The following is a 27,798-nucleotide window of genomic DNA, read 5'->3' on the forward strand; positions in this document are numbered from 1 at the left end:
AGTCGAATCTTGATCTTGAATGTGTTTATTAATTTTGTACAAGAACGTCACAATCGAAAGTGTCAGATAAAAACATTATTTTTCTTTTTTTGTATAAAGGGCCAGCAAAGAGTTTATATACCAGTTATTAATTAAACAGGGAGACTGTACAAAAGTCGATTGCTTGGGTACCTCTGTCCCATTCGTGTTTCAACCGTGAAGCAGTTGTGTTTGCATGGCTGTGTTTCGGTTTGAAGGGTGGGTGGGATATGGCGTGAATTTACTGGGTACGGAGGAATAATACCTAAGTCCTCAGGAATAGCAACGCATGGGGGGTATCATGGGCGAAACAGTATACTCTGTTATGTCCATGGTACTGTTTATGTCTGTAGGCGACGGTTACTACTTTCCATCAGGTGGGCCGTCAGCTTATTTGCCATTCTAAGTTGTATAAAAAAAAGAAGCATACGGGTCACCTGATGGTAAGTGACTACCGCCGCCCATGACCACCCGCAACACCAAAGGCATTGCAGGTGTGCTGCCGGCCTTTTAAAAAGGAATAATTTAATTAAACTCATCTCCATTCCAAGGTTGCTTAATAAAGATACCAGAGGAAGACTTCGTACAAAAATCGTCTGCGTACCTTTTCCCTTATACAGCCGTACCGGGGCCACACCCCCGGTATAAAATAAGCTACCCCTTCCTTTCCCATGAATATCGTAAGAGGCGACTAAGGGAATTTACCAGTCGAGGGATAGACAGCAGTGTTCCTCTTAAAACGCATTACTTGCCCTTTCAAATTGCATAAAAACATTCGTCGAATAAAACCATCTAGCATGTAACTTAAGCTTCAGAATTGTGTCCATTGCCAGGTGACTCCCGAAGCGCCAGTGTCAGTAGACACCCTGGGCGAGACGGTGAAAACCAACCCGTCCTGCTGGCGAACCTTCTGCGCCCTCGTGTACATCCGAACGGTGAGGATGATACGAGACCCATACAAGTTGTACGTGATGATCTTCCTACCTATCAGTAAGTAATTTTTTATTTTTATTTTATTTTATTTTACTTTGAAAGGGAAACATACAATATCTAAAACATATAAAATAGTATACATAACCATAACACAAATCAGTGAAGTTTCCACAATAAACTGAACCAAATAATCGAGAGCAGATGATTATTTGATATTATATATGATATTGATGAACATAAAAATATATATAATAGTATATACATACACACACACACACACACACACATACACATACATATACTTAACAATAAAAAAGAAAATCATTGATAAACTTCATAAAGGACATTTCAATGATTCTGTTCACGATCTGGTCAATGGCTAATGAGTCGTGGAAATTTAGAATTTGTCTTGATGAAGAAACTTTTTAATGGATACTTGCATTAACAATTTATATTGTTTGGCTTTTAATTTTACGTAACCTGTTGCCTTAGATTATGTAGATAGGGTATCGAGTCTCAAAAATGGATCTACTTTTTGTCAACTAATTGTCAAATTAGCCGACTCGTTTGTTTTTATCAGTGTTCTATGTACTTACGCACACGATGTATCTTGACGTATCTATATTTAGTTATTTAATAAACAAAATGAGTGTTTACGCATTAAAAAGATGCTAAAATTATAGGACAAAATAAATATAGAAGTTATAAAAGAATCTTTCATAACAATTTAACACACAAAATTGTATGAAAAAGTTGACCCGTTCTTCTCGAGCATTTGTTTGGAGACACTCTATCTGTATAATCTAAGTCTGTTACCACGTTTATTTTAAAAAGGTTATACTTGTTGGTAAAATAAATCTTTTTTTTCTCTTGTTTCATTCTACTAATTTTACAATATATATTTTTTTTACAGTTTCATGCGCCCTCGGCCTTTATATGAAGTCACGGCAAATAGTATTTTTTCGAATGCAGCCCCTCACTCTCAGTCCCGACGCCTATTTCAACAAAACCCCAATCGCAATACATAGCGAGCAAAACAATTACAAAGAAATATCAGATTTGCGGGCCTCATTAGAGCTCCTTGGGGCACACCCTATTGTAGATTTTAATGGGAGCTTCGCTAGTTTGCTGGACATGGAGAATTTTGGAGCGTTTAGTTTGAAAGATAGTCTCATCCCATATGGGAAAATTATGGCCTACTATAATAGCACATATACGCACAGTTTGCCTATCATCATCAATTTATTGGACAATAGTATTTATAGGTACGTATGAGTGTTGTTAATGTTTATAATTAATTATTAAAAGTAGAAAATAGAGAAAGCAAAATACTAGGCCACTTTATACGACATGATAATTTTATAGAGCATATTAGAAGGAAAAATAGAGAGCAAAAGAGGAAGGAGAAGACCGAGGAATAACTACATGGGACAGATAAAGAAAACATTAGATGTCATGTCGTATAGGGAGATCAAAGATATGGCATGGGATAAAGCTGAGTAGAAGAAAATGTATGAATTATAATATTAGAAAATGTCTGATATTACTGCAGCTAACAGTATACCGCCTTGGCATAGAATAGGCCATCTCTTCCTTTCATGTGGGTGTCGTAAAAAGCTACTAAGGGAGATCGAGGGATGGGCGGCAGCATCTCTCTTAAAACGTCACCAAAGCCTAACTGCGATTGCCAACCTGCCTGCCAAGCATGGCAAATACTGGCAAAACTCCCCTTATGGGGGAGGCTTATATTCAGCAATGGACAGTTAACGACCAAAATAATAACAGTATATGGTTCGTCAAAACAAATGCAGAGATGTTTCTTTAGGGTCGATAACGAGCAGGTATTGCCTGAGCCATTGCAACCATCGTTAATGGACTACCTTACCATCAAGTGACTGTATCTTTGTTTGCCATCACAGTATTATAACAAAAGACTCAAATTTGCAGGGTATTAATGTCAACGTCGGGTCTCCTGGAGAGCTTTAAGCCGATCGAGGTGCTGACGCACCCGTTCCAGCAGACGGAGCAGCAGGAGGAATTCAACGTGGGTAACGTGGTGTGCGCGATATTCATGGGCATGATCTTTGCCCTTGTGCCGGTCACGCTCGCCGTCGACATCGTGTACGATCGGGAGGTTGGTACCTTTATGTTACACTAGCGACTTGTATATGGGAGCTACGAGCTAAGGATCGGCTACAATGGAGAGCTCTGACAAAATCAAAAATGAATTTAGCAATGTCATGTCTTTCTCAACTGGATACAAAGAGAAACGAAGTAAAAGCTCACCCACCAGAAACAATATATTTCACCGTGACTGAAAAAGGTCAGGACACATCGTCATCACTGGCGATCTACCTGACTTGGCACGGTTTTTTGATAAAATACAACCTATATCGCTCGCTAATAATGTAAACTTCTATAGGTGATAGAATTTTCAAAATCGGTTGAGTATCGTTTGAGTTTATCCATTACAAACAAAAAGTCTTGTAGTGGCTTCTATGTTGGCCCTTCAGATTGAAATTCACGCATTGCTACTTGCTGTTCTATTGCAGAAATAACAGTTTGTAAACTATATAAAAAGGCTGAGCTGAATCATACCACAGTATATACATGTATATGCGTATATTAACAAAGATATATTTAAGTATGATTACCTATCTTGTTTAGTACTTATAGTACATTAGGTGCTTTATTCGTGACTAGATGGTAATGTGTTATAAGTCCTGGTAATTTTATCATATTTATAAAATTTCAGATAAAGGCTAAAAACCAGTTGCGAGTGAATGGCCTTTCAATGAGTATGTACTTTCTCACGTACTTCGTGGTACTTATTTTCATCATGATCATCACTAGCGCTGGAGTGCTCGTACTGGTGAGTGTTATTCGTAACTTGATAATATAGTACTTTCAAAAACAGGATTAAATAATGAAAAATAGTTATTAGAAAAAATGGACTCAAGTAATAACAAATAAGTACATAAATGTACATCTTGAAGTTTAAGACTTCAGTGATAGCAAATAAGTACTTCAAGTTTTAATAATTACAAATAGATACTTGAAAAAGCGTGGTTTTGTTTCTGCTTTAATAATAAAATAAATAGCATTTGGAAGACCTCCACAGTTATGCCATGGCAGATACGTATCTTTACATAAATGAAGTTTTTTTCTATGCAACTTAGAATGGTAAACTAGCTGACGGCACACCTGATGGAAAGTGATAACCGTCGCCTATAGACATAAGCAGTACCATGGACATAACAGAGAATACTGTTTCGCCTATGATACCTCCCACACGTTACTATTCCTGAGGACTCAGGTGTTATTCCTCTATACTCTGTAAATTCACTGCCAAATCCCACCCTTCAAACTGAAACACAGCACTGCAAACCCAACTGCTTCACGGTAGACACACGAATGGGACAGAGGTGGCCAAGCAAACGACTTTTGTAAAGAGACTCCCTCTGGTACCTTATCTTTATAATATAATAAAATTGTAATTAGACGATGTCTGTATATAGGGAGATATTTGAGAAAAATCAATATGAAAGGTCTTAATAAGACGAGCAATCGACTTTTGTACAAAGTCTTCCTCTGGTTCTCCCTCTGAAGTTCCATATTCAATGCTTAATCTAGTTAATTTAGAATTTGAACCGTTTACAATGCATGTCGATTTATTTATTATATTCCGATTACGACATACATATAAACGTTAAGATTTTGCATTTTCTGTGGAATGTTTAATTTTTTGATTAGATGCTATCGAAGAGTTTCAGCATATACGAGTTCGACCTAATTGTGTGTATAACATTCTCATTATCCTTTCAGGTGATCCTCAACGACATTCCTAGTCTGACAAACGGTTCGGCCATCACAATGCTCACCGGCTTACTGCTATTATACAGCCCGTCCGCCATTTTGTTCAACACGTGTCTCTCGTACGTGTTTGACAAAATGGACTCCGCACAAAGCATCATGCCGAACATTACCACGTGGGTTGGGGTCATACCGTTCATATTGGTCGCTGTGCTGGACACGTTTAAATGGGGTGAGTTATTCAAGTACATGCCGTGTGGTCCCGACTTAGAATGGGCCACCCCTTTCTTTCCCGTGGGTGTCGTAAAAGGCGACAAAGGCAATTTAATGATTGAGAGATGGGAAGTAGCGTTTCAATTAATCTCCTTCTTATTACCAAAGCCTGTCTGCGATTGCCAACCCGTCTGCCATGCTGTAGTCTCTAGGTAAAGCCTCGGCAGAAAAGACATTCCACAATGTAATTGGTCGCGGGAGGAATCTTCTGTGAATCGTTACTGTGCGCGACCATCCTGGTTCTAAGATGTGATGGATTCCCTACCGATAACGAGCGGTACGATTGTAAAAGTTGACTATGGGCATTATATCAAAAAGTTCTTCAGAACATAATCTTTCATCAGAACATAAGATAACGTTCTTCAATCAGAACGTTATCTTATGTTTTTTTTTGTTTCTGTTTCAGGCAGTGACATAGCGTTCTATCTTCACTTAGTGTTCAGTTTTCTGGATGTCATGTATATACCATACGCCATCATATACTATGTTGATAGGTACGTAGATATATTATTATATACTTTATTATTATAAGATTTTGATTTGACAATATAAAATTGTATAAAAAAAAAAATTGGATTGAAAGAAATTAAGAAAATTGACCTTGTACAAACACCTACAATGATAGCACCCATACAGGGGTTAAAAATAATAAAAAAAAATAACTAAATACTCTTACTGCTGTAGTAATAAAATACTTAAGAGAAGAAAAAATCAATAAATGCGTATTACAGTGCTCTCGGGATAGAACGTGTGCGTGTATGTGCGCGCTCACGCACCTGTATGTGTGTGTGTGCGCGTGCGCGTGCGTGCGTATGTTGCAACATTCACCAACGAGGTCCGTGCTCAACATGTGGTTGAAGTGGACCAACACACGTGGTTCTAATAATAAATATATAAAAATAAATTCAGAAAAGTTAAAAAGCGGATGGGATTTTAACCCGCATTTGGTACGATATGCAGGGACCAGCACTCTTACCAGTTGTACTACCTCTTTTCTAGATGCCCATTCAAAATTAACAACTGTTACGCTTGGCATCTATGCGGAAACACATGGCGTTGTCGATAACTCTAAGGACAGCTTTAAATTACCTAACAAATCACAACGGCTAGTTTTTAGCTAGTAACTTATTGACATTGACTTCACATTAGAAACTTCTAAAATTATCAGTGTTTCTTTACTATATTATACATGTATTATACATATAAACCTGCCTCTTGACACACTCTATCTATTAAAAAGAAAACCGCTTCAACATCCGTTGCGTAGTTTTAAATATCTAAGCATACATAAGGACGGACAGACAGCGACAGCGACTTTGTTTGTTTGTAGTGATAGTGGTTTTGAGTTAGAAAGTATTCCATCCTTATATCTCTAAAAGCGTAACTGCGGTTGCCAACCCGCCTGCCAAGCGTAGCAACTACTGGCAAAATTCCCCTTATGGAGAAGACTTATGTTCAGCAGTGGACAGTTAACGGCTGAAATAATAACAACGTAACGATAATATTAGTGTGAAATGCTAAACTTGTTAATCGTGCACTTGTTTTGTGCCGTCGTGGCGCAGGGTGTACCTGACGTGCAACCTGCGCGGGCTGTGCCCGCAGCCGGCGCTGGCGCAGTACCTGACGGCGGAGGTGTGCGTGCTGGTGGCGGCCATGCTACTGCACGTGCCGCTCTGCGGCGCCGCGCTGCTCGCCGCCGACCGCCTCAAGTCCGGCGGCCGGATATGCTCGGTCGGTACTCGCAACCATACTCCCCGCCTTGAACACGTTTCGTTACAGCTTTCAAGAGATATTCTTTGTAACCACAATTGATTTTAATGTCCCAAACTGTTTATAATTACTCCTCTCCATCGAAAAATTGCCTGCAAGAGATCGCTTTTAGCGATAAGGCCGCCCATTGCTTTCTTAGTGTGATCATTTCTTGTAATTGTTTGTATCCATATTAAGTTTACTACTGCAATCTTTTGGAGGAACCAATAAAGAGTATCTATCTATTTAACTACCAGTTTAAGTTACGTGTAATTAGAATGAGAAAGCGCAACTAGTTTTGAGATCAATTCGTGATCCGTAATCACAAGCAGCTGTTACGCGAGCGCGAGCCTGACTACGCACCTGGCTCGCTAAACGCGAAATTTAGGCAATTGCGGCACCGTCACAGATAAAATAAACGGCGCTCGGGTCTCTTCGAATTCCGAACTCAGCAGGCTCATGATTAAAGATCAAGAATTGGTCCCGAATTTAGTCGAGCTTTCTCGATCTAATTACACGTAAATTAAACCGGTGGTTAGAACATTAAAATATAATGTGGACTTACGATTATTTTAACAACAGAATTTATTTATTTAAAAATTCATTGACCAAGAATAGTATATGACACTTTACTGTTTGATAGGTTTTTACCGCCTCTACGTATTAATATGACGGAGAGAAATAAAACGCACTTAGATCGGATCACTTCTATTTGTAAACAAAAACGGTTACCCGCCAAATATAATTATTATAAAAATCTAGGTATACCCACATACATCTTTTTTTTTGATGAGTGAAAATGGTATGGTTACCCCGCCTGCGCTAACGGGATACGCTGGCGGAGCACCAGTGAAGGGTGATAGATGAGAATGAAAACAGGCCAGTTAGCCCATTATGATGAATTCATCAGGAATTAACCATGATAGTTTCCAGGTGTAACCGCGAGGAGATCGACCTGGTTGGGTATATTGCTAGCAATGGGATTCTCAGTCTCCATTACTAACAATCCGTTTCACCCCTATCCACATACATCACAGATACAAAAGTTGGATGATATATATAATGCTAAACAGCACATCTTGGCTGATAGAGATCGTTTCTAGAAACGAGACTGCCCATTATTTTCACTGCATGATCTTGTAATTTCTGATTCTGCTAAACTTTATAGGTATCTTTTGAACGGAACAATAAAGCGTTTATCTATCCACCTAAATTTATATTCACGTCTATTAGTACATCTCATTTTTATTGTTGACTATCTGATATCCAATTGTTATATTATTTATTTTGACTATTTAAACTAATTGACTGAATAAAATAAATTGTATAACATTCCTTTTTATATTTTAATTAATATTATGTTATTATTATATAATTTCGTAATGTTTAAATGCTGCAAAATTTTTTAAAATGAAGTTATTGTAATTCAATTTTTTCAATATTTGCACGCTTGACCCAAGTAGATTTTGTTAGGGTTTGTTTTTAGAACACAGGGGGCAAACGAGCATGCGGCTCACCTGATGGTAAGTGACTACCGCCGCCCATGATCACCCACAACACCAACGACATTGCAGGTGTGCTGCCGACCTTTTAAAAGGGAATATGCTCTTTTCTTGAAGGTTATGTTGTCGTATCGGTTCGGAAATACTACTGCTGGAAGTTGATTCCAAAGAGTGGTTGTGCGTAGGAGAAAGTGCCTTAAAAAACGCACGGTGGAGGACCGCTACTCGTCCAAATGGTTTTTTTTATAAGACCAAATATTTTATACCCAAAATCGTAGCAAATAAAATTATTATTATTATTATCACAGCGTGGTCGTAAAGCATCAGAGAGCAAAAACGATCTCGAAGCAGACGCCGGCGGAGAAGTGGGAGAAGACGAGGACGTGAGACGTGAACGGCGCCGCGTCGCCAACATACTGAATCAGCCGTCGCAGAACGCGCCCGTTCTCGTCGTGCATGTGAGTTTTTTTTTTTATAATTAGTGATAATGAAACGTTAACCCCACCCGCGCTATCGGTATACACCGGCGGGGCACCAGTGAGGGATGATAGGTGAGAGTGAAGCAGGTCAGTTAGCCCATCGTGACGAGTTCAACAAGAATTGTTCACGATGGTTTCCAGGGGGAACCACGTTGAGGTCGACCTAATAGGGCATATTGCCAGCAATGCAGCTGTCAAACTTCGTTGCTAACAATCTATTGTCATAAAAACCTTATATTAGGCATTTTGTAGCCTGTACTCTCTATTGCTGTGTAGTTCCGGCATAGAATAAACCACACCTTCCTTTCCCATGGGTGTCGTAAGAAGCGACTAAGGAAGCATAATAATCGAAGGATGGATAGCAACGTCCCGTATTAAAACATCACCAAGACCTAACTGTGGTTGTTAATCCACCTACCAAGCGTGACGACTTCTGGAAAACCTCCCTTATGGAGGAAGCTGATGTTCAGCAGTGGACAGTTAATAGCTAATATTCTCTTCTTCTTTTTATTTAAGAGTTTCCTCTTGTCGGTGCAACTAATTCATGCATCTTCCTCCAGCCAGCTCTATCCCAGACCATATCCTTTATCTCCCTATACGACATGACGCCTAGTGTTTCCTTTATCTGTCCCATGTAGTTAATCCTCGGTCTTCCTCTTCCTCTTTTGCCCTCTATCTTTTCTTCTATTATGCTCTTAAAAAAATCGTCATGTTGTATAAGGTGGCCCAGCATTTTGCCTCTTCTATTCTTTATTATTTCAACCAATGTTCTCTTCTCGTTCACTCTTTTTAGGACTTCCTCGTTCGTTAGTTTTTCTGTCCAGCTTATCCTTTCCATTCTCCTCCATGTCCATCCACATTTCGAATGCCTCAAGCATCTTTCTTTCCTTCTGCGTCATTGTCCGACGATTCTCTGTAGCAAGATATTTCAATACTTCGTAATCACTGAGTAAGTACCATAAATACAGTCGTAAGTGTTACGTTATCACTGTAAATTTGGAACAGAACCTCCGCAAGGAGTACAAGGTGCGCGGCACCGGCACGAGCGGGTGCTGCGGCGGCGGCGGCGCGGGCGGCTGCGGCGGCGGGCGGCGCGGCGGGCGGGCGGCGCGCGGGGCTGGCGCGGCTCAGCCTGGCCGTGCACGGCGGCGAGGTGTTCGGCCTGCTCGGACACAACGGCGCCGGCAAGACCACCACCATGAAGATCATCACCGCCGAGGAGCGGCCCACCTGCGGCGCTGTGAGTCTGCACTCCTCACCACACTAATCATTATAAGGGTTACGAGGCACCAGGGAGGAGCACGATCCAGAATATCCACCTGGGTATCGGACCTTTTTTTTATACTACTTAGAATGGCAAACAAGCTGACGGCCCACCTGATGGAAAGTGGTAACCGTCGCTTATAGACATGAGCAGTACCATGGACATAACAGAGTATGACAATTTCACTAAGAATCCACGATGGTCACCAGAGAAGGCCCATGGAGATTAGTCATAAGAAGTATATGCTTGCAATAGGTTATTAGCAATATATTAGGTTATCTAAAAAGATATATTCTTCGCCCATGATACCCCCATGCGTTGCCATTCCTGAGGACTCAGGTGTTATTCCTCTGTACCCAGTAAATTCACGCCATATCACGCCCTTCAAACCGAAACACAGTCATGCACTAATATAATAATACTAACACCTGAGTCCTCAGGAATGGCAACGCATGGAGGGTATCATGGGCGAAACAGTATACTCTGTTATGTCCATGGTACTGCTCATGTCTATAGGCGACGGTTACCACTTTCCATCAGATGGGCCTTCAGCTTGTTTGCCATTCTAAGTTGTATAAAAAAAATCCTGCTGTGAAGGAAAATTTATCTAATTATAGGAGTATCACTCTACTTCCTCCTGCAGGTGATGCTGGGCGGACAGAACGTGGACGAGGCGCAGACGTCTGCATTCCAAATGCTGGGCTACTGTCCGCAGCACGACGCGCTCTGGAAGAACGTCACCATTCGGGAGCACATCGAGTGCTACGCAGCCATCCGGGGCGTCAGCAAGAGTGACACACCCAGGTGAGGCTGCAGCTCTTAACTAATTATCACCAGAAGGAGACTAAACACAAAGTGTTGTGCTTAGTCTACTTCTATCTCACGTCTTTCTACTCCATTTAGCAGTGTAAATGTCAACAAGTCGACAAGTGTTCGGAGCAATTACAATAAATCCCAACAATAAATTTCACAATATTTTACTTCTTGTAGCCGCCGTATATTACTTGCGTCATGTAACTATAGATATCCGGATACTCTCTCTCTCTCTTTCTCTCTTTCCTCCTAGCTATGCATCCCATATGTTAATGGGATCAGCTTTTCCGGTTTGCTTTCATAATAACCTCGACGTCGTATTCAGAAACATCAGAGTGTATCTTTACATGCTTCCACCTTATTCTTAATCTGCGCCTCTAAGTCTTCGATCAGAGTTGAAAAACTGCCACCCCTCACTCCATATATTTTCTAACAGCTTCCTTCTTACGTTTCATTTTTTATTTCTTTTGATATTTACATAACATAATTAGGTAAACAAATCTAAACCATATCGAATAGCAAACTTTAATGCCTATGCGTATTCCGTAAGCAAAGCACATTACGACTTCAAAGCAAAGGGAATCATAGGTCCCTTAATAAAAAGACCATATTATATATTATATAATCTACTCTGTCAAGTTGATTTCTATGCAGAATCTTTTACAATGAGCTAACATGTTGCCATCCTCGCCATCACTGGTGTCCTACTAGCGTATATCACTTGACGGTAACCCCGCTTGCTCTATACCAATATAATCAATTAACCCAAAAACATTAGATATTTTCCTTTTTAGTCAAGTTAAAAAAAAATATCCAACCACCAGAATAGTGGACGCGTATCTGAACGGGCTGCAAATAATGGAGCACGCCGGCAAGCACGCAGACGAGTGCTCGGGCGGGACCAAGCGGAAGCTGTCGTTCGCGCTGGCAATGGTGGGCAACCCCAAGGTGGTGCTGCTGGACGAGCCCTCCACCGGCATGGACCCGAGGAGCAAGAGGTTCCTGTGGGACACCATCCTGGCCAGCTTCCAGGTCGGTTCCTTTTCGACTGTACAATGTTGAACCTTTCAACATTCTAAGGATTCCTTTCAGCTACTAGTTGGTTATTTATCAAAGATCCTTCCTTGGGATAAATCTTCTATTATATTAGATTTTTGTCATGTCCAATATAAAATATGTACAATAACAACATTTTTGTACATCTCCATTTAGTAAAGCTAATCTTACAGTCTAGGATGATTCCCCACTAGATGGAGTGACGATATCGAATACATTGCAGAGAGTCAGTGAATGCTGGTGGTTCTGGACCGTTCCTTATGGCAGTCTATGGGGGAGGCCTATGTTCAACAGTGGACGGATAAGGAATGAAATAATGATGATGATAATGAATCTTATAATAAGCTCTCTCGTCTGCATACCTCTATCCCACTCGTGTTTCTACCACCAAGACTCTGTGCTTGCACGATTGTATTCCATTTAAAGAGTGAATATTGCAGTGAAGTTACAAGCATAACATATAGAATAATCAAGAATAAGAAAGCAAGAGTGGAGAGGTATGCAATGAAATTGAGGGTTCAGGAGATGTTAGACCTCAGGAATGGTAACGCATCAGGAGTAGGTACTATGGGCGTTTGGATATTATTGTGTCCGGGATACAATTGGCACCCGTAGTTAGGCTTTGTTTTAAGAGGAATGCTACTGCCCATCGTTCGATCATTAAATTCCCTTAGCCACTTCTTAAGACGGGTAAAGGGGTGGCCCATTCTATGCCGGGACCATACAGTGATCATATATTTTGTTTGTATATTATTAGTATGGATTTATTGTATTTGCCCAGGGCAAAAAAGGTGCTATCCTGACAACACATTCCATGGAAGAGGCTGATGCTTTATGTTCAAGAGTTGGAATTATGGTGAAAGGCAGTTTAAGGTGAGATACTAATGACTAGTTTTTAACTGTGACTTCGCCTGCGTAACCAATATAATATGTTGATTGACCGGGATAAAAGTTACCCTATGCTCTTTTTTTGTTCTAAAAACTATGTGTGTTCCAAATTGCATGCCGCGAAATTGAGTTAGGACATCAACAGTGATATTATTTTTATTTTAAAAATTTATGTTAAATTTTTAAATAATGACTGTATAAATGCTCGATGAGAATGTTATGAACTTTTGTATGTTTATCAAAACCAAAATATTTATCAGAAACGACAAATACAGCAATTTCATAAAATACACATTGTGCATGTATGTAGACATACATACAAGTAGATGCCAAGAGTTAACAAACAAACAAATTTACACATTTATAATATTAGTAAGGATTATTACACCATCGATAAAAATAAGTGAAAGATTGGTGGAAAGTGTGAGGCTTAAGTAAAAAACGGTTAAATCTAATGTTACTAGTGAAATAGATAGTAAATTGTTGTCAATCGTATAAAATTTGAGTCATGGCAACTAGTCATGACTTAAATCCCATATAGTTAGTCGTAATCTGAGGTGACAAACAAGCATACGGCCCGCCTGATGGTAAGCAGTTACCGTAGCATATGAACGCCTACAATACTGAGGTATTACGCGTACATTGCCGACCCTGAAGAAACATCTTTAGCCCTTTTTTTAAGAACCCCATGCTGTAGTCTTGGAAAATCCTCGACAGTATAAAATGTCATTAATTTATTTAATAAAAATGGTAATTTTACCTGCACTGTTAGTTTATTCTGATAGGGTACTAGGAAGATGTAATGTGATAGTTTATTTATTTATTTATATGTTTTTGTACATTCATTTATAATATTATTTTTTTATACAACTTAGAATGGCAAACAAGCTGACGGCCCACCTGATAGAAAGTGGTAACCGAAACACAGCCATGCAAACGCAACTGTTTCTCAGTAGAATTTTTGGTCACTAAAAGACAACAAGTGAAAATACAGAAAGTACATATATAAGTCTCATATTAGGCAAAAGGAACTGGCTCAGCTGATGCTGCGAGTGTCCCAGTGCAGTGTGTACAGCTGCACAGCGCTGGTCTTCAGCCAGTCCCTTTGTGAATTCATTACGTGAGATCATCTGACCCGATTTCATCAGTCAAATGAAGTTTAACGCCGCCTCTGTACATTTTAGTATAACCTAATATCTATATTTTATTTATATTTATAGTTTCTACCGCAAAGCAGTTGTGTTTGCATGACTGTGTTTCAGTTTGAATGGTGGGATATGGCGTGAATTTACTGGGTACAGAGGAATACCACACCTGAGTCCTCAGGAATGGCAACGCATGGGGGGTATCATGGGCGAAACAGTATACTCTGTTATGTCCATGGTATTGCTCGTGTCTACAGGTGACGGTTACCACTTTCCATCAGGTGGGCCGTTTTCTTTTTTGCCATTGTAATTGAATAAAAAAAAATGATGGTGGTTTCAAGAGCGACGGAAAGGTCGACTTGAACGCTAATATAACCTATATGGCTAATAATGGAAACGCGAGATCCCATTTTTAACAATTCCTTGCCCCCCTTCCAGATGTATCGGGTCAACGCAACACCTGAAGAATCTGTACGGCGCAGGGTACACGTTGGAGATGAAGATAGGTCAGAACAATCAGAAGTCGGTAAGTGTATTGCATTCAAGCAAATCACATTAAGGGTTTTTTTATGGGTGATAATGGAATGGTAACCCCACCCGCGCTATCGGTATACACCGGCGGGGCACCAGTGAAGGATGATAGGTGAGTATGAAGCAAGTCAGTTAGCCTATCGTGACGAATTCAACAAGAATTGTTCACGATTGTTTCGTGGAGATCTATATTGCTAGCAATACTCCATTGAATCCTTTTCCTCCCTACCCATTAAGGGCTTCAGCAGACGTACGTATAGTTTATACAGGCATTTTATCAATATCGGTTCAGTAATTTACCACAATTGAAGTAGATTGTTTTCGTGGGACACAATCCTTAATAATTCTCTCTAAGTAAATATATGAATCCATTAATTGGGTAAAATTCAAATTGAAATTCTTTAAAAAACCTTTATAAAGTAGTAACGGCCCGTTCCGGCTTCGCACGGGTGGACATTTTTACAACATTTTAAAAAGTGGTTATTGTGACATAACGATAATAGTTGGACATATAGTATCGCGAAGTTTTTTGTAGTTATTGATATTTTCTTCGATATTGTAGAACATATCTTTTGTTATATCACCAATAGTTTCCACAGCGCACGCGACAAAAGATATTTTATAGCGTTTTTTTTACACCTCGAGTTACGTTACTAAATTTTTAGTAAGGATCCCTAATCTTTTCTAGCAATAAATATAGCTCATGTTACTCGGGGTGAATGTAGCTTTATAATGGTGAATTTTTTGAAGAATTTTTTAAATCGGCAAAGTAGTTTTTGAGTTTATTCATTACGAACATACATACATACAAAAATACAAATCTTTCCTCTTTATAATATTAGTGTAGAGTGTACATACAATTTTTAGACATCTGTATATGTATTAAAGTTAAATTATGACACAATAACATTTTACATTGTTGAATATATTAAATCTATGGTGGGTACCTAAATTGAGGTACCTTCACCGTGCCGGGGTCAGTGCCCTTACCCGTTAAGCATGCCTATTTCCACACCGATCAAGTTACAAAACCCGTTACCTAATATTCCCTAGTAGTTAAAATTTTATTAATTTACTAGTTTTATTTATTTATTTATTTATTCATTATTACATATATGTGTACATGGCGGACTTAATGCTAAAAGCATTCTCTCCCAGTCAACCATAGGGAAGTGTCAGAATACTCGAATGCGGTACTAGTAATTATTGATATACATACATACTAAATTTACATATATAAACGAATAAATATATGTAAATAACAAATATACTTACACATATATGACATATACTATATTATACACGAAATTGTTTTTTTTTTTTTTTTTGTTTTGATCCTATTCTTTTAGAGTTATTTTTCTGATGCTAACATTGTCAAGTGTCCGCGTGATTCCTTATCTAGCTTATCATCAGCAGGGCTGAAATAATAAGTCATCGAGCAGTAGTATTTCCGAACGGATACACATACCTGAGGGAAACTTTGTACAAAAGTCGATTGCTTGAGTACCTCTGTCCCATTCGTGTTTCTACTGTGAAGCAGTTGTGTTTGTATGGCTGTGTTTCGGTTTGAAGGGTGGGATATGGCGTGAATTTACAGGGTACAGAGCAATAACACCTGAGTCCTCAGGAATGGCAACGCGTGGGGGATATCATGGGCGAAACAGTATACTCACTTATGTCCATGGTACTGCTCATGTCTATAGGCGACGGTTACCACTTTCCATCAGGTGGACTGTCAGCTTGTTTGCCATTCTAAATTGTATAAAAAAAAACTATAACCTTCAAGAAAAGAGCATATTTCTTTTTAAAAAACCGGCAGCACACCTGCAATGCCTCTGGTGTTGCGGGTGATCATGGGCGGCGATGGTCACTTAAAAATAGGGTCTCTACACGTAATGACCTTATCGTCTCAGGCACTCACAAGCTACAGTAAAGTACAGGCTATAGTACTAAAAGTCGTTTGCTTGGGTACCTCTGTCCCATTCGTGTTTCAACCGTGAAGCAGTTTTGTTTGCATGGCTGTGTTTCGGTTTGAAGGGTGAGATATGGCAGTGAATTTACAGTATACGTTGGCGGGGCACCAGTGAGGGATGATAGATGATGATGATGATAAAACAGGTCATTTAGCCCATCGTGATGAATTTAACAAGAATAAACCACGATGGTTTCTAGGGGGAACCGCATGGAGGTCAACCTGACATGATATATTGCCATCAACGGGATTGCTAATACCCATTACTGACAATCCCTTCTCTCCTCCCCCTTTATAATTCAGTTACAAATTATTTTCTCTGTCCCACATTACCCCATTGTGTTGTCCCATGTTGGCAACTTTATTCCGTCCCAGTAGCCCCATGGGGCAAGTGACACCAAAGTTTTATTTTATTAAAGTCTCACTCGCGAATATTTTTAAATTATTATAAATAAAAAAAAAAAACTGGGCGTCTCTATTATATAATAAATTTTAAAGTAATCGTCAACTAATATCTCCTAAATACTTTTTCCAATTTTTTTACCATAACGTTTAACTAATAGAATAAAAAAAAAACATTTATTGTCCATAAAACAATATACAAAAGGGTCCTATTTCTGCATTAGGTTACCAATAGCAGGCACGTTACCCACTCAGAGTAATAAATTAATTAGATTATTATGTAGTTAATGAATCTTATAGCTAAATCTGTATTACACCGCGTCTCATCGTCATTTCAGCCATTATTCGGATTTATTATATTATTTATATTATGGACATAAACCTCCCCCATAAACTGCCATAAAGAACGGTCACGAGCCACCCGCATCCCCGCCAGGAATAGCGGAGCCACCGAGAACCGGGGGCCGTTTCTTTGCAGTGTTTACCATTGGGGGGTTTTGCCAGTAGTTGCCACGCTTGGCAGGCGGATTGGCAACCGCGGTTAAGTCTTTTGAGACATTTTAATGTGTCTATTTTTATTAAATTTTGTCAACATTATAAATAAGTTAGTGAATTAACCATTTAAGTTATCATACTATAATAATTTTCAGATGCTGGACCCCGAGTTGTCCATGTCACCGTCGCCGCTTCGGTCTGCTGAGAATTCGCCATCGCTGGGAGAAGCTGACGAGGGTACTTATGCAAATGTTTTTCAATCCACTCCGAAAACAACAGGGAACGCGTGAAGGATACCATGGGCATCACAGTATATTCTATGATGACAATGGTGATGTTTATGTCTATGAGCGACAGTTTCTTGCCATCAGGTGGGCTGTCAGTTTGTTCTCCTGTCTGAGTATCATAAAAATATTGCACAATAATGAAGTCTCTAAATGAAATTGTATACCAAGCCGTCCAGCCAACGTAATAAAAGCAATATCCTCCTCTTATAAAGTGAACCATGCCCAGTAGAGGGACATTAATGGTTGATAAAATAGTTTAAAAAAAAATCTGTAGTAAGACAGCCGTGTGGTCCCGGCATATAATAGGCCACTCCTTCCTTTCCCGTGGGTGTCGGAAGAGGCGACTAAGGGAGAGCGAAGCATGGGCAGCAGCATCTCTCTTGTACTGAATTCGGTTGTCAATCCGCCTGCCAAGCGTGGCAACTACTGGCAAAACCATTTTTTTTTTAACGTCTGGAAAATGCTTTATCTCTCGTAAGGTGGGGGTGTACCCACCAAAAACCAGACGATATACCCTCGAGGTGCCATATGTCGGAGACATGGGTTCGCTTTCGCACTCACCACATCTCCGACGGCAGCGACCCGCCCCTTGATGGTAAGAGCAGGTCTCCTCTCTCAAGATAGGGTGAATGGCGTGCTCACCCTACCACTCGGGGGATGCGCCGGTATATAAGCACATCCCCCAGGACCATTGGGACTACTGGCAAAACCTGCCAAGAGGGAGGCTTATGTTCAGCAGTGGACAGTTAAAGCCTGATATGACGATGATGATGAGACATCATATAGTTCGAAATAACAGTTACCTACGTAAACCAACTTGACGATGTAATTTTTTGTAATGCTTCAGGTGGTTCGGGCGAGGGCTCAGTGTGTGCTGAGGCGGAGGGCGAAGCAGAAGCGGAAGCGGAGGCGGAAGCGGTGGACGTGAGCATACACACACCGCTAGTAGCCGGCACACCACCTCCGCCTCGACAACACCATCACAGGTTCGACTTAATATTACATTGTTTATTATTACATTTTAATAAAAAAAATATGTATGTCGAACAATTAACTTACATGAAACCCTGAAAGGGGACCAGTTATAAGTGCTTGTAACTGGCGGACTTGTTGAATTTGATAAATATGAAGGAAACGAAGGAAACTTGTGTGAATTGGAGCATTCAGTTATATTGTCTCTGCCTACCCCAATAAGAGACATACATAACATACTATATGCATATATTTAAATCTTAATTAATAGTGTAATAAAAAGGAAAGATATCTCTTGGATTTAGTGGATAAACAAAAAAAAAATACGTAACTGATTTCAAAAAATGACCTATAGATAATTTCATTATCAGAATGTCTGTGTTGGACTATGTGTAGAATGTTCTACTGTTAAATCAGAGCCGTATGCCAGTTGCCGTATGGTCCCGGCATAGTATAGATTACCTCTTCCTTTCCCGCCTTTGGGACCTTAATAGTCGAGGGATAGGAAGTAGCGTCTTTCTTAAAACATTACCAATACCCTTACTGCGGTTGCCAACTCGCCTGTCAGGGGGGGAAAGGGATTGTTAGTAGTAGTGGGTCTAATTTCTATCAATTACCCTATTAAGTCGACCTCCACGCGGTTCCCCCTGGAAACTATCGTAGTTTATTCTAACGAATTCTATTCTAATGGATTCGTCACGATGGGCTAACTGACCTGCCTTTTCGTCCTCGCTTGTCACGCCGCACTGGTGCCTCGCCAACGTATAACGATAGCGCAGGCGGGGTTACCATTTCATTATCAGCCATTAAAAAATCCACCTGCCAAGCGTAACAACTACTCACAAACCAGTTCGGGGGTGGGCAGTTAACGATGATGATGAAGTCGGAGCGAGTGGCTGGTAATGTATGAATAACGAACAGGACGGAGTCGAGCGGCGGCGGCGCGGGCGCGGAGGCGGCGATCGCGCTGGTGGCACAGCTGTTCCCGGCCGCCGTGCTCGAGGAGAGCTTCGCCGAGCGGCTCGTGTTCTCCGTGCCGCAGTCCTCCGTCTCCAGCCTGGCCAGGTGCTTTCAGCAAATCGAGGATGGTCAGTACCGAGATAGCCTTATTAATTATATTATTTTTAAAAGATATAATGGTGTGGTCAGATGTAGATTTACTATAAAAAAAACTGGCCTTTTTTATATACAACTTAGAATGGCAAACAAGCTGACGGCCCACCTGATGGAAAGTGGTAACTGCCGCATACAAGTAAAATTTACTGTCTTATCATAGTACAACTATAAAAGCCCTACGATATCAATACCGCCTATAATATGGTAATTCTTTTCAACAGCAAAAGAGAAGCTGAACATAGTGGAGTACAGTTTCAGCCAGACAACCCTTGAGCAGGTGTTCCTGAAGTTCGCGCAGACGGAGACGGCTGAAGCAGACCCGGAGCACTAGCGGTGTCCACCTTCATGTAAACAAGCCTAGATTAATGTGACAGAAATTACATAGCTCTTATATCGAGCGTTTAAAATATTTCTATCGTATTAACTTAGTGAAGTGGCAATTACAGTCGTCAAGTTTAAATTTGAACTCTATGGCGTTGGAAATATGATTTAAATAAAAAAATAAAGTTTCTCATAATAGTGGGTAGTTGAAATTTTCGAAATTAATTTTGAATTAGTTTAAAATTAATATCTCAATTAAACATAGTCCAAATGTTTAATTACAAGTTCATCGACGAGATTGGATTAATTAAATTATTTATTAATTCATTCATTATTTATAACTTTTCATGGATATGTAAACTTATTAAGGATATCTGCTTTGATGCATCGAAAAGTGTTTAAACTTAAAGTTCACGACTGTAAATGCATTGACACCAACATGTTTAATTATTCCGTTGATCGGCACCACACTTGGCAACTTCTGGTTAATATTTGCATAGTTTAGAAAATAAATTTATTAATTTATACAAAAATTTCCAAGTCCAAGGTAATTAATGATTATATACGTTGAATTAGATAAATTTTCGACACGAATTAGAGAAGCAAATTATTATTTTGAATGAAAATTTAAAAAAAAAATGTGATAATTCATTCGAGTGTTTAGAATGTAAATTTAAAAAGATTGGAATCATCTAGTAAATATATACTTTTAAATTATCGATCAGAAGGCTGTTTATAATATTTTTAATGTGCTGAAAATACATAGATTTATATTTTAAATATTAATATTTTCAAATAATAAATATATAATATATATATATGTGACAATGGTATGATATATGTAATGTTTAAATGACCGGAAGCGTGCCAAGTGCAGTGGCATAGTGGCATAACACTCTCGTGCTTTGTAATACCAACCTGTAATATATTGAATTGCTTCTAATATATTATAATATATATAAATTTATATATTGAGTAGGCGTTTTGGTTGATTTTGTAAGCTTTTTTGTATAGCTCCGGTGGACGAGAGAATATTATATAGGTGTATTAGCGCGTTAGATGTTTGACAGTGTGTCATTTTATAATTTGATACGTACGTTACACAACTTTTTATAATATAGCCTCATCAAATGAGATATGTGTTACGTTTGTCATATGTAAATGTATGGACTAGGAGTGACCAGTATGCAGTATTGTTTTTTAACGTAACCCGCTATTTGTAACTGGTGTTAGTAATCCTAATACCAGTTTTTTTTAATGGATGATAATGGAATGGTAACCCCACCCGCGCTATCGGTATACACCGGCGGGGCACCAGTGAAGGATGACAGGTGAGGATGAAGCAGGTCAGTTAGCCCATCGTGACGAATTCAACAAGAATTGTACACGATGGTTTCCAGGGGGAACCACGTGGAGGTCGACCTAATAAGGCATATTGCTAGCAATGGGGCTGTCAAAATCCATTGCTAACAATCCCTTCCCCCCCCCCTAATACCAGTTACTAAGGTTTAAAAAAAAATATTATTTCTTTCTATAAAATATTTTTATATTATCAAAAAGAATAAAATCATTAATATCATTTTCATTAGAAGAAATAAAGAATATTCCTATAATGAATAGGTTTATACTTATAAATATGGTTTGAAATGTGCATTAGTATGATATTAAAATATTGCATAATTTAAACATATTATATTAACTACACAGTAGTTTTAACTATTTAAATTTATTCCATTAGAAACATTTATCTAGATAGGTATCATGTATAAATATCAAAAGAATAAAATAAATTAAAATACTCAAAAAAAGAACAACCTATTAGTTATTTGTTATTAGTTAATATATAGTTACAATATCTATATTCTGATCCAATAACGAATATGTTAAAGGTCTGTTATCAAAAAAATAATATTGGATAACAGACTTTAAACATATTTTCAAAATAAATATCCGACTGATATCGAAATGGATGATGACCTTTTAACGGCCATCAATGTGCAGAGGAACCCAATATATAGATATCGGATCGGTATCCATATTACACATGCCTACAACCAATATCTTTATCAACGGCATTATGTATGTATATATCTTGTACTATATAGCGTCGTTTATACAGACACAGGTTGTTTTTTTTTTTTTTTTTTTTTATTGGAGAATATTAATTTTTTTTTTTATTTATTTTGTAGTAAAATTTTTTTTTCAATTTTTTTTTAATGAACACTAGCTCTAGTTACAAGGAATGGGTTGTGTTAACTAACATACTGTACGAGTATAAATAAAACATCGCTATGAAATACAGAGTGATTATCGTTGATTGATAAAAATATGTTATTATCACAAAATATAATGAATATTACATATGGCAAACATTCCATAAATGTACATATAGCAACTGAATATGATATATATATATATATATATATATATATATATATATATATATATATATATATATATATATATATATATATATATATATATATATATATATATATATATATATATATATATATATATATATATATGCCTACAGCAATGTTACGGTTGAGACCCACGTGTGTAAAGTGATATAACACCAAATATTTTTGTTCCGTTGACAATATTATGTGATTATCGTCTAGTCAGCTGCTTTGTTCGTGATGTTCAGCGATTTTATATAAGTAATGACTTGTAACGATTCACTCATTCAGCGTCATTTTCCAATCAAAGTAATACTCTGAAATATGTCACGCTATTACGTGACAAATGCCACCACGCGATTTCGCTTGATTTTTCCTTTGAAATAATTTATAGACGATCTAAGAATTCTAGAATGTGTGATGACGAACTGAAGTGGACTTTAAGAAATAATTAAAGTATGATGAGAATTCCAAAGGATATATATTAGTTTGAAATTTAAACTTATTAATCGATAATTTTAAATTTCGAACTAACTTGATATTATATATAATAGAAGTAACGAATTCCAAAGGATATACATTAGTTTGAAATTTAAACTCATTTATCAATCATTTTAAATTTCGAACTAACTTGATATTATATATAATAGAAGTCACGTTGTGGTTTAAAAAAAAATTATGAGTCATAAAACTTCTGTAACTACAGGATTTATGGGTTGACTCGACTCACATGATCTCGCTCGTGCGGTTGAGTCGCTACACTTAACATAACGGCAGGTATAAATATTTAAATAATATTATTTTAGTAAACAGTTGGAGATGACATGTTGAGAAGTGGCGACTCAACCGAACGGTTCAGTTCGGATGAGTCTACCACTCTCGGTCGTAATCGCAAAATGATGGAATATCACCCAATGTCACAGTGAAAGCGCCTAAATTTTGATTTTTTTAATTAAGCATTACAATTTGTAGCTGTTTTTTTTTCTATTTTATCTAAGAAATCAAAATATGTGTATAAACCGCGACCTTGTTGACATTTTGTCTAAAATAGTAGTTGTAATGTAAGTATAGTATATAATGTATCTGTAAACGATTATCAACAGACTGGTGCTGCCACGGTGGGCACGGGACGAATTACACTCTTCATCTTCCTACCCTTATCCCAACCATTTGGGCTCGGCGTAATATGATTTTATCCATATTACAAAAAGACTTGGTTTTTAGTTTTACGACCGGCCACCTGCCTGACGTCAACCCTCTTTGGGACGAATTACACTATTGCAATTAATATACAATATTTATGGGGGGGGGAGGTAAAGGGAAATACGACATATAAAAGCAGTCAGTTTATTATTTTTTTTCAATATTCCCTCTTTTCTCATAATATTTCTCCATAAGGGGAGTTTTGTCAACAGTTACCACCTTTGGCAAACGGGTTAGCAACCGCAGTTAGGCTTTCAGAGATGTTTTAAAAGGGACGCTAATGCTCATCCCTCTACCATTAAGTTCCCTTAGTTACCACACCTGCGGGAAAAGAAAGGGTGGCCTATTCTATGCCAGGACCATGCGGCTTTTTGTTAACAATACCGTTAATTTGACAAAACAGTAGGTTTATAAAAAATAAAACATGCAAATAATTCTTAATATTCGTAGACATGCAATCTACTGTTTGTTAAAGACGTCGCTTCCGAGTATTCTTTTTTTTGTACAACTTACAATGGCAAACTAGCTGACGGCGCACCTGATGGAAAGTGGTAACCGTCGCCTATAGACATGAGCAGTACCATGGACATAACAGAGTATACTGTTTCGCCCATGATACCCCCCATACGTTGCCATTCCTGAGGACTCGGGTGTTATTCCTCCGTACCCAGTAAATTCACGCCATATCCCACCCTTCAAATCGAAACACAGCCACGCAAACACTACTGCTTCACAGTAGAAACAGTGTGTAGCAGTCCATAGACTATACTGATTTTTATAAAGGGATTCTCGATTTATTTATGCATTTTGAAATGTGATACGACATGTTCACCATTTGTGAGCCAAATTTTATATATTTTTGTTTTATTCAGTAAAAATAAAAGAGGGTTGACGTCAAGCAGGTTGCAAAACGACCGGTTGTAAAACTGTAAGCCAAATCCTTTGGTAATATGGATAAAACCAAATTACGTCGATCCCAAATAATAATTGGGATAAGGCTAGTGGGATGAGGATGAAGCAGTCAAAATAAACATTAGTACAAATTGACAAAGTTATTTATTAATTGCTGGGTATATTAATTTTATGAAATTGTTTTTTCTTTTCAAAAATATAGAAGCAAATTGTTTTAACCCTTCTTTGCATGATTTTTTTTATTGGTGATATAATTCATGTTCAAAATTAAGGAAAAATGGTTAAGAAAATAAATTTGACAGCTATGTTTTTTTTTCTGCAATGGACATTAAAAAGGTGTCCAGACACGATCAACTTAAAGTGAACTTGTTCTTTTATATAATTTTTGGGCATTCAATGTTATGATGGAAATTTCCACCATTATGCAAAGAAAGGTTAAATATGAGGTGATTGTCCCGTGTCGCGTGGTCGCTACAGTCACCTGCTCGAGTCGAGTGTCGGGTGTGGCCGTTTGCAAATTTTTATATCTAAGGAACTACTCAAACTTATTCAGCTCCGTTCGCGTTTCGCTGAACGATTTTATTCACACTTATACAGCTCTGCTTCTGTCAGCCGCGTACGGCGTCGTAAGAATGAGAAAAGCCGTCATAGCGTGCTATCTCCGCTGAAACGCTTGTATACCGCGTACGGCGTTGAATATGCTGCATTTCGTAAAAATAAAATAGTTATTATTACTATAAAATACGTCTGCACTCTTTAATCCTTGCGTACGTAATGATTACGCAATAATAAATTAAATCAATGCAGAAACAATACAGGTCGCAACTTGTCGACAAGGAGTCGCGAAACATCCATGTGAAGAGCTGTTTCGCCGCGTTCGACGGTGAATGCGGCGGAACAGCGCTGTACGCTGTCTATAGCATTCGCATGATAAACACACATTTATTCTCATTGTATGCTGGGTTGCCGCGAAAGCAGAATAGACGCGGAAAGCTGAATGGATGCGTACATCCAACGTCTCCATACAAAATCGTTGTTTTCTATGGACAAGAGCTGAATAAGTGTGAGTAGCCCCTTGTACTCCATAAAGTATTTTACGTATGCGTTTTATTTCTTATATGCCTAGGGACAATTGTACGGGTGAATGTTTCAATTATTGTTTACATGTATAATGTATGTATGTATCATGCATTTTGAAGGCTCTACTTTGGTATTGAACTTAGGTTTAATGAAAGTTATTTTATGGATTTGTTGTAAAATAAACGTGTTTGGCTTTATTTGATCATGCATGGGATTTTAAAGATATTTACATTAAATTGTTCTCTGTGTTTAAAAAGAGTTACCGCCTTTTGAAATTATAGCGGTATAATGAAGAAAAATATATCCATTTGTCATTAATTATGACAAGTTAAACGAATATATTTAACAAACCTATTTACCAGAGGGTGACTTTGTACAAAAGTCGAATGCTTGACATATACAAGCAATCGACTTTTGTACAAAGTCTCCCTCTGGTGTTTACAAACAAACTAAAATTAAAAAATCACAAAAAAAATATGTAAACATCCTTCTATCACGCATTTCACTCTATATTTCAGAGCTGTCAAACAGTGTTTACTCTGGAACTGTTAAGTATTTACCACAGATAGACACTACAGCAGTTTTCCGGCTTGTCATGATAATAGATGACATTTTTCAGCAAACATACGTTGGGGTAAACAGTGTTATGTAAATATGTAACAACAATATGATGGCATGATCACCATTCTACATATTTATGGCCGTTTATATTGGAATCAACTTAGACCAATGGATTTGTGGTTCGTGGAGGAAAACTAGTCCTTCGAATGAATGAATGAATTTTATTGATAAAAATGTGGTACAATAAGGTCATATGGTAGTATTACAATGATTTCACACATTTTGACATCACTGACGTGCAACAGTCATTACAAGAGTTATGACAAAATAATTCCTTAATATGTAATAATATGGTCGCGTACTGCGCGGTTTCAGAGATGTTTCCTCCCACGAACACTCAGGTTGTGGAATGAGCTCTCTGCCGATGTTTTCCCAAGAGACTACAGCGTGGGATTCTTCAAAGGGGGGGTAAAGAGGTTTCTTCAGGGTCGGCAACGCACGCGTAATAGCTCTGGTATTGTAGGTTCATAGGCTACGGTAACCACTTACCATCAGGTGGGCCGTATGCTTGTTTGCCACCTTAGTGGTATAAAAAATATATATATATATATATATATAACGATCAATTCAACTTGACTTTAGTTATTTAAGCATATGTCTGAAACTGATTAAACTACAAAATTTTTTTATAATACCATAATAAAAATTATGTTATGCTTTATATTCAAATCCCATAGACACTTTCTCCTTTTGGATTCTCAAGGTTGACTGGAAGATATCCCTTTAAGGGATAAGTACGCCTGTGTACATTTTTGTTATAACCTAATATCTATACTGTAAGTGAATATACATAAGGATATAAATAAATTAATTAACTAACTATCACATTACATCTTCTTAGTACCTTACCAGACTAAAACTAACAGCGCAGGTGAAATTACCATTTTTATTAAGTAAATTAATGATATTTTATACTGTCTAGGATTTTACAAGAGACTACAGCATGGGGTTTTTAAAAAAAAATATTGGAATAAATGTTCAGTTAATCGAAATCGATTCAGCGCATTTTCCGCTACACCGATCTATGGTAACTTTATACCGATTCCACCATCAACACCAATCCTTTGTTAAAAAATATACATAAATCAATCTGGCTTAATTAATTAATAAATAAATTAACAAATTCAACGTTTATTTATAAAAATGTGACAATAATGATTTATATTAGATTACCAAGGATTATTCTTTGGCCTACTTAACAAGTATACACTTGAAATATAGTTTCAAGGCTGAGACCAGATTTTAGTATATCTAATTCACGAATCGTCGATGGCCAGTGAAGCCAGACAAAGTGTAAACCAAGAATTAATATCGCACAAATGTAGGTAAACAAAAAACAGAAATCTGACACTCTAAATTTAAATACTAGGTGTATTTACAAAGTGATATAACATTTCTATTTGTGCAAAAACATAATGTGTGTTGTAAATGCAAATACAGTATACACTTAAAGGTGAATACTCACTTAGCCATGATAAAAACGCCCGATCTAAACGAATTAAGCAAGTTTTTTTAAGACCACTCACTGTAATCCGCCCGAAAAAATTGTAC

General features: G+C 37.9%; 1 protein-coding gene across 1 annotated transcript in view; it reads left to right on the forward strand.

The window, feature by feature from the left end:
* LOC113513730 (cholesterol transporter ABCA5-like) overlaps positions 1 to 20,833 on the forward strand; it is a 69,592-nt gene extending 48,759 nt beyond the window's left edge. The window contains 18 exon segments of the mRNA XM_052901708.1: positions 852 to 1,008; positions 1,865 to 2,216; positions 2,899 to 3,085; positions 3,707 to 3,823; positions 4,777 to 4,996; positions 5,444 to 5,531; positions 6,600 to 6,768; positions 8,597 to 8,746; positions 9,773 to 9,862; positions 9,864 to 10,007; positions 10,675 to 10,835; positions 11,669 to 11,876; positions 12,682 to 12,773; positions 14,372 to 14,459; positions 17,489 to 17,570; positions 18,468 to 18,606; positions 19,514 to 19,680; positions 19,930 to 20,833. Of these exon segments, the coding sequence (XP_052757668.1) occupies positions 852 to 1,008; positions 1,865 to 2,216; positions 2,899 to 3,085; positions 3,707 to 3,823; positions 4,777 to 4,996; positions 5,444 to 5,531; positions 6,600 to 6,768; positions 8,597 to 8,746; positions 9,773 to 9,862; positions 9,864 to 10,007; positions 10,675 to 10,835; positions 11,669 to 11,876; positions 12,682 to 12,773; positions 14,372 to 14,459; positions 17,489 to 17,570; positions 18,468 to 18,606; positions 19,514 to 19,680; positions 19,930 to 20,039 (2,721 nt within the window). The 3' untranslated portion in view covers positions 20,040 to 20,833.
* The last annotated feature ends 6,965 nt before the right edge of the window (positions 20,834 to 27,798 follow it).

This window comes from Galleria mellonella, unplaced genomic scaffold (genome assembly GCF_026898425.1).
Source record: "Galleria mellonella isolate WM207_F2 unplaced genomic scaffold, CSIRO_AGI_GalMel_v1 utg789, whole genome shotgun sequence".
NCBI lineage: Eukaryota > Metazoa > Arthropoda > Insecta > Lepidoptera > Pyralidae > Galleria > Galleria mellonella.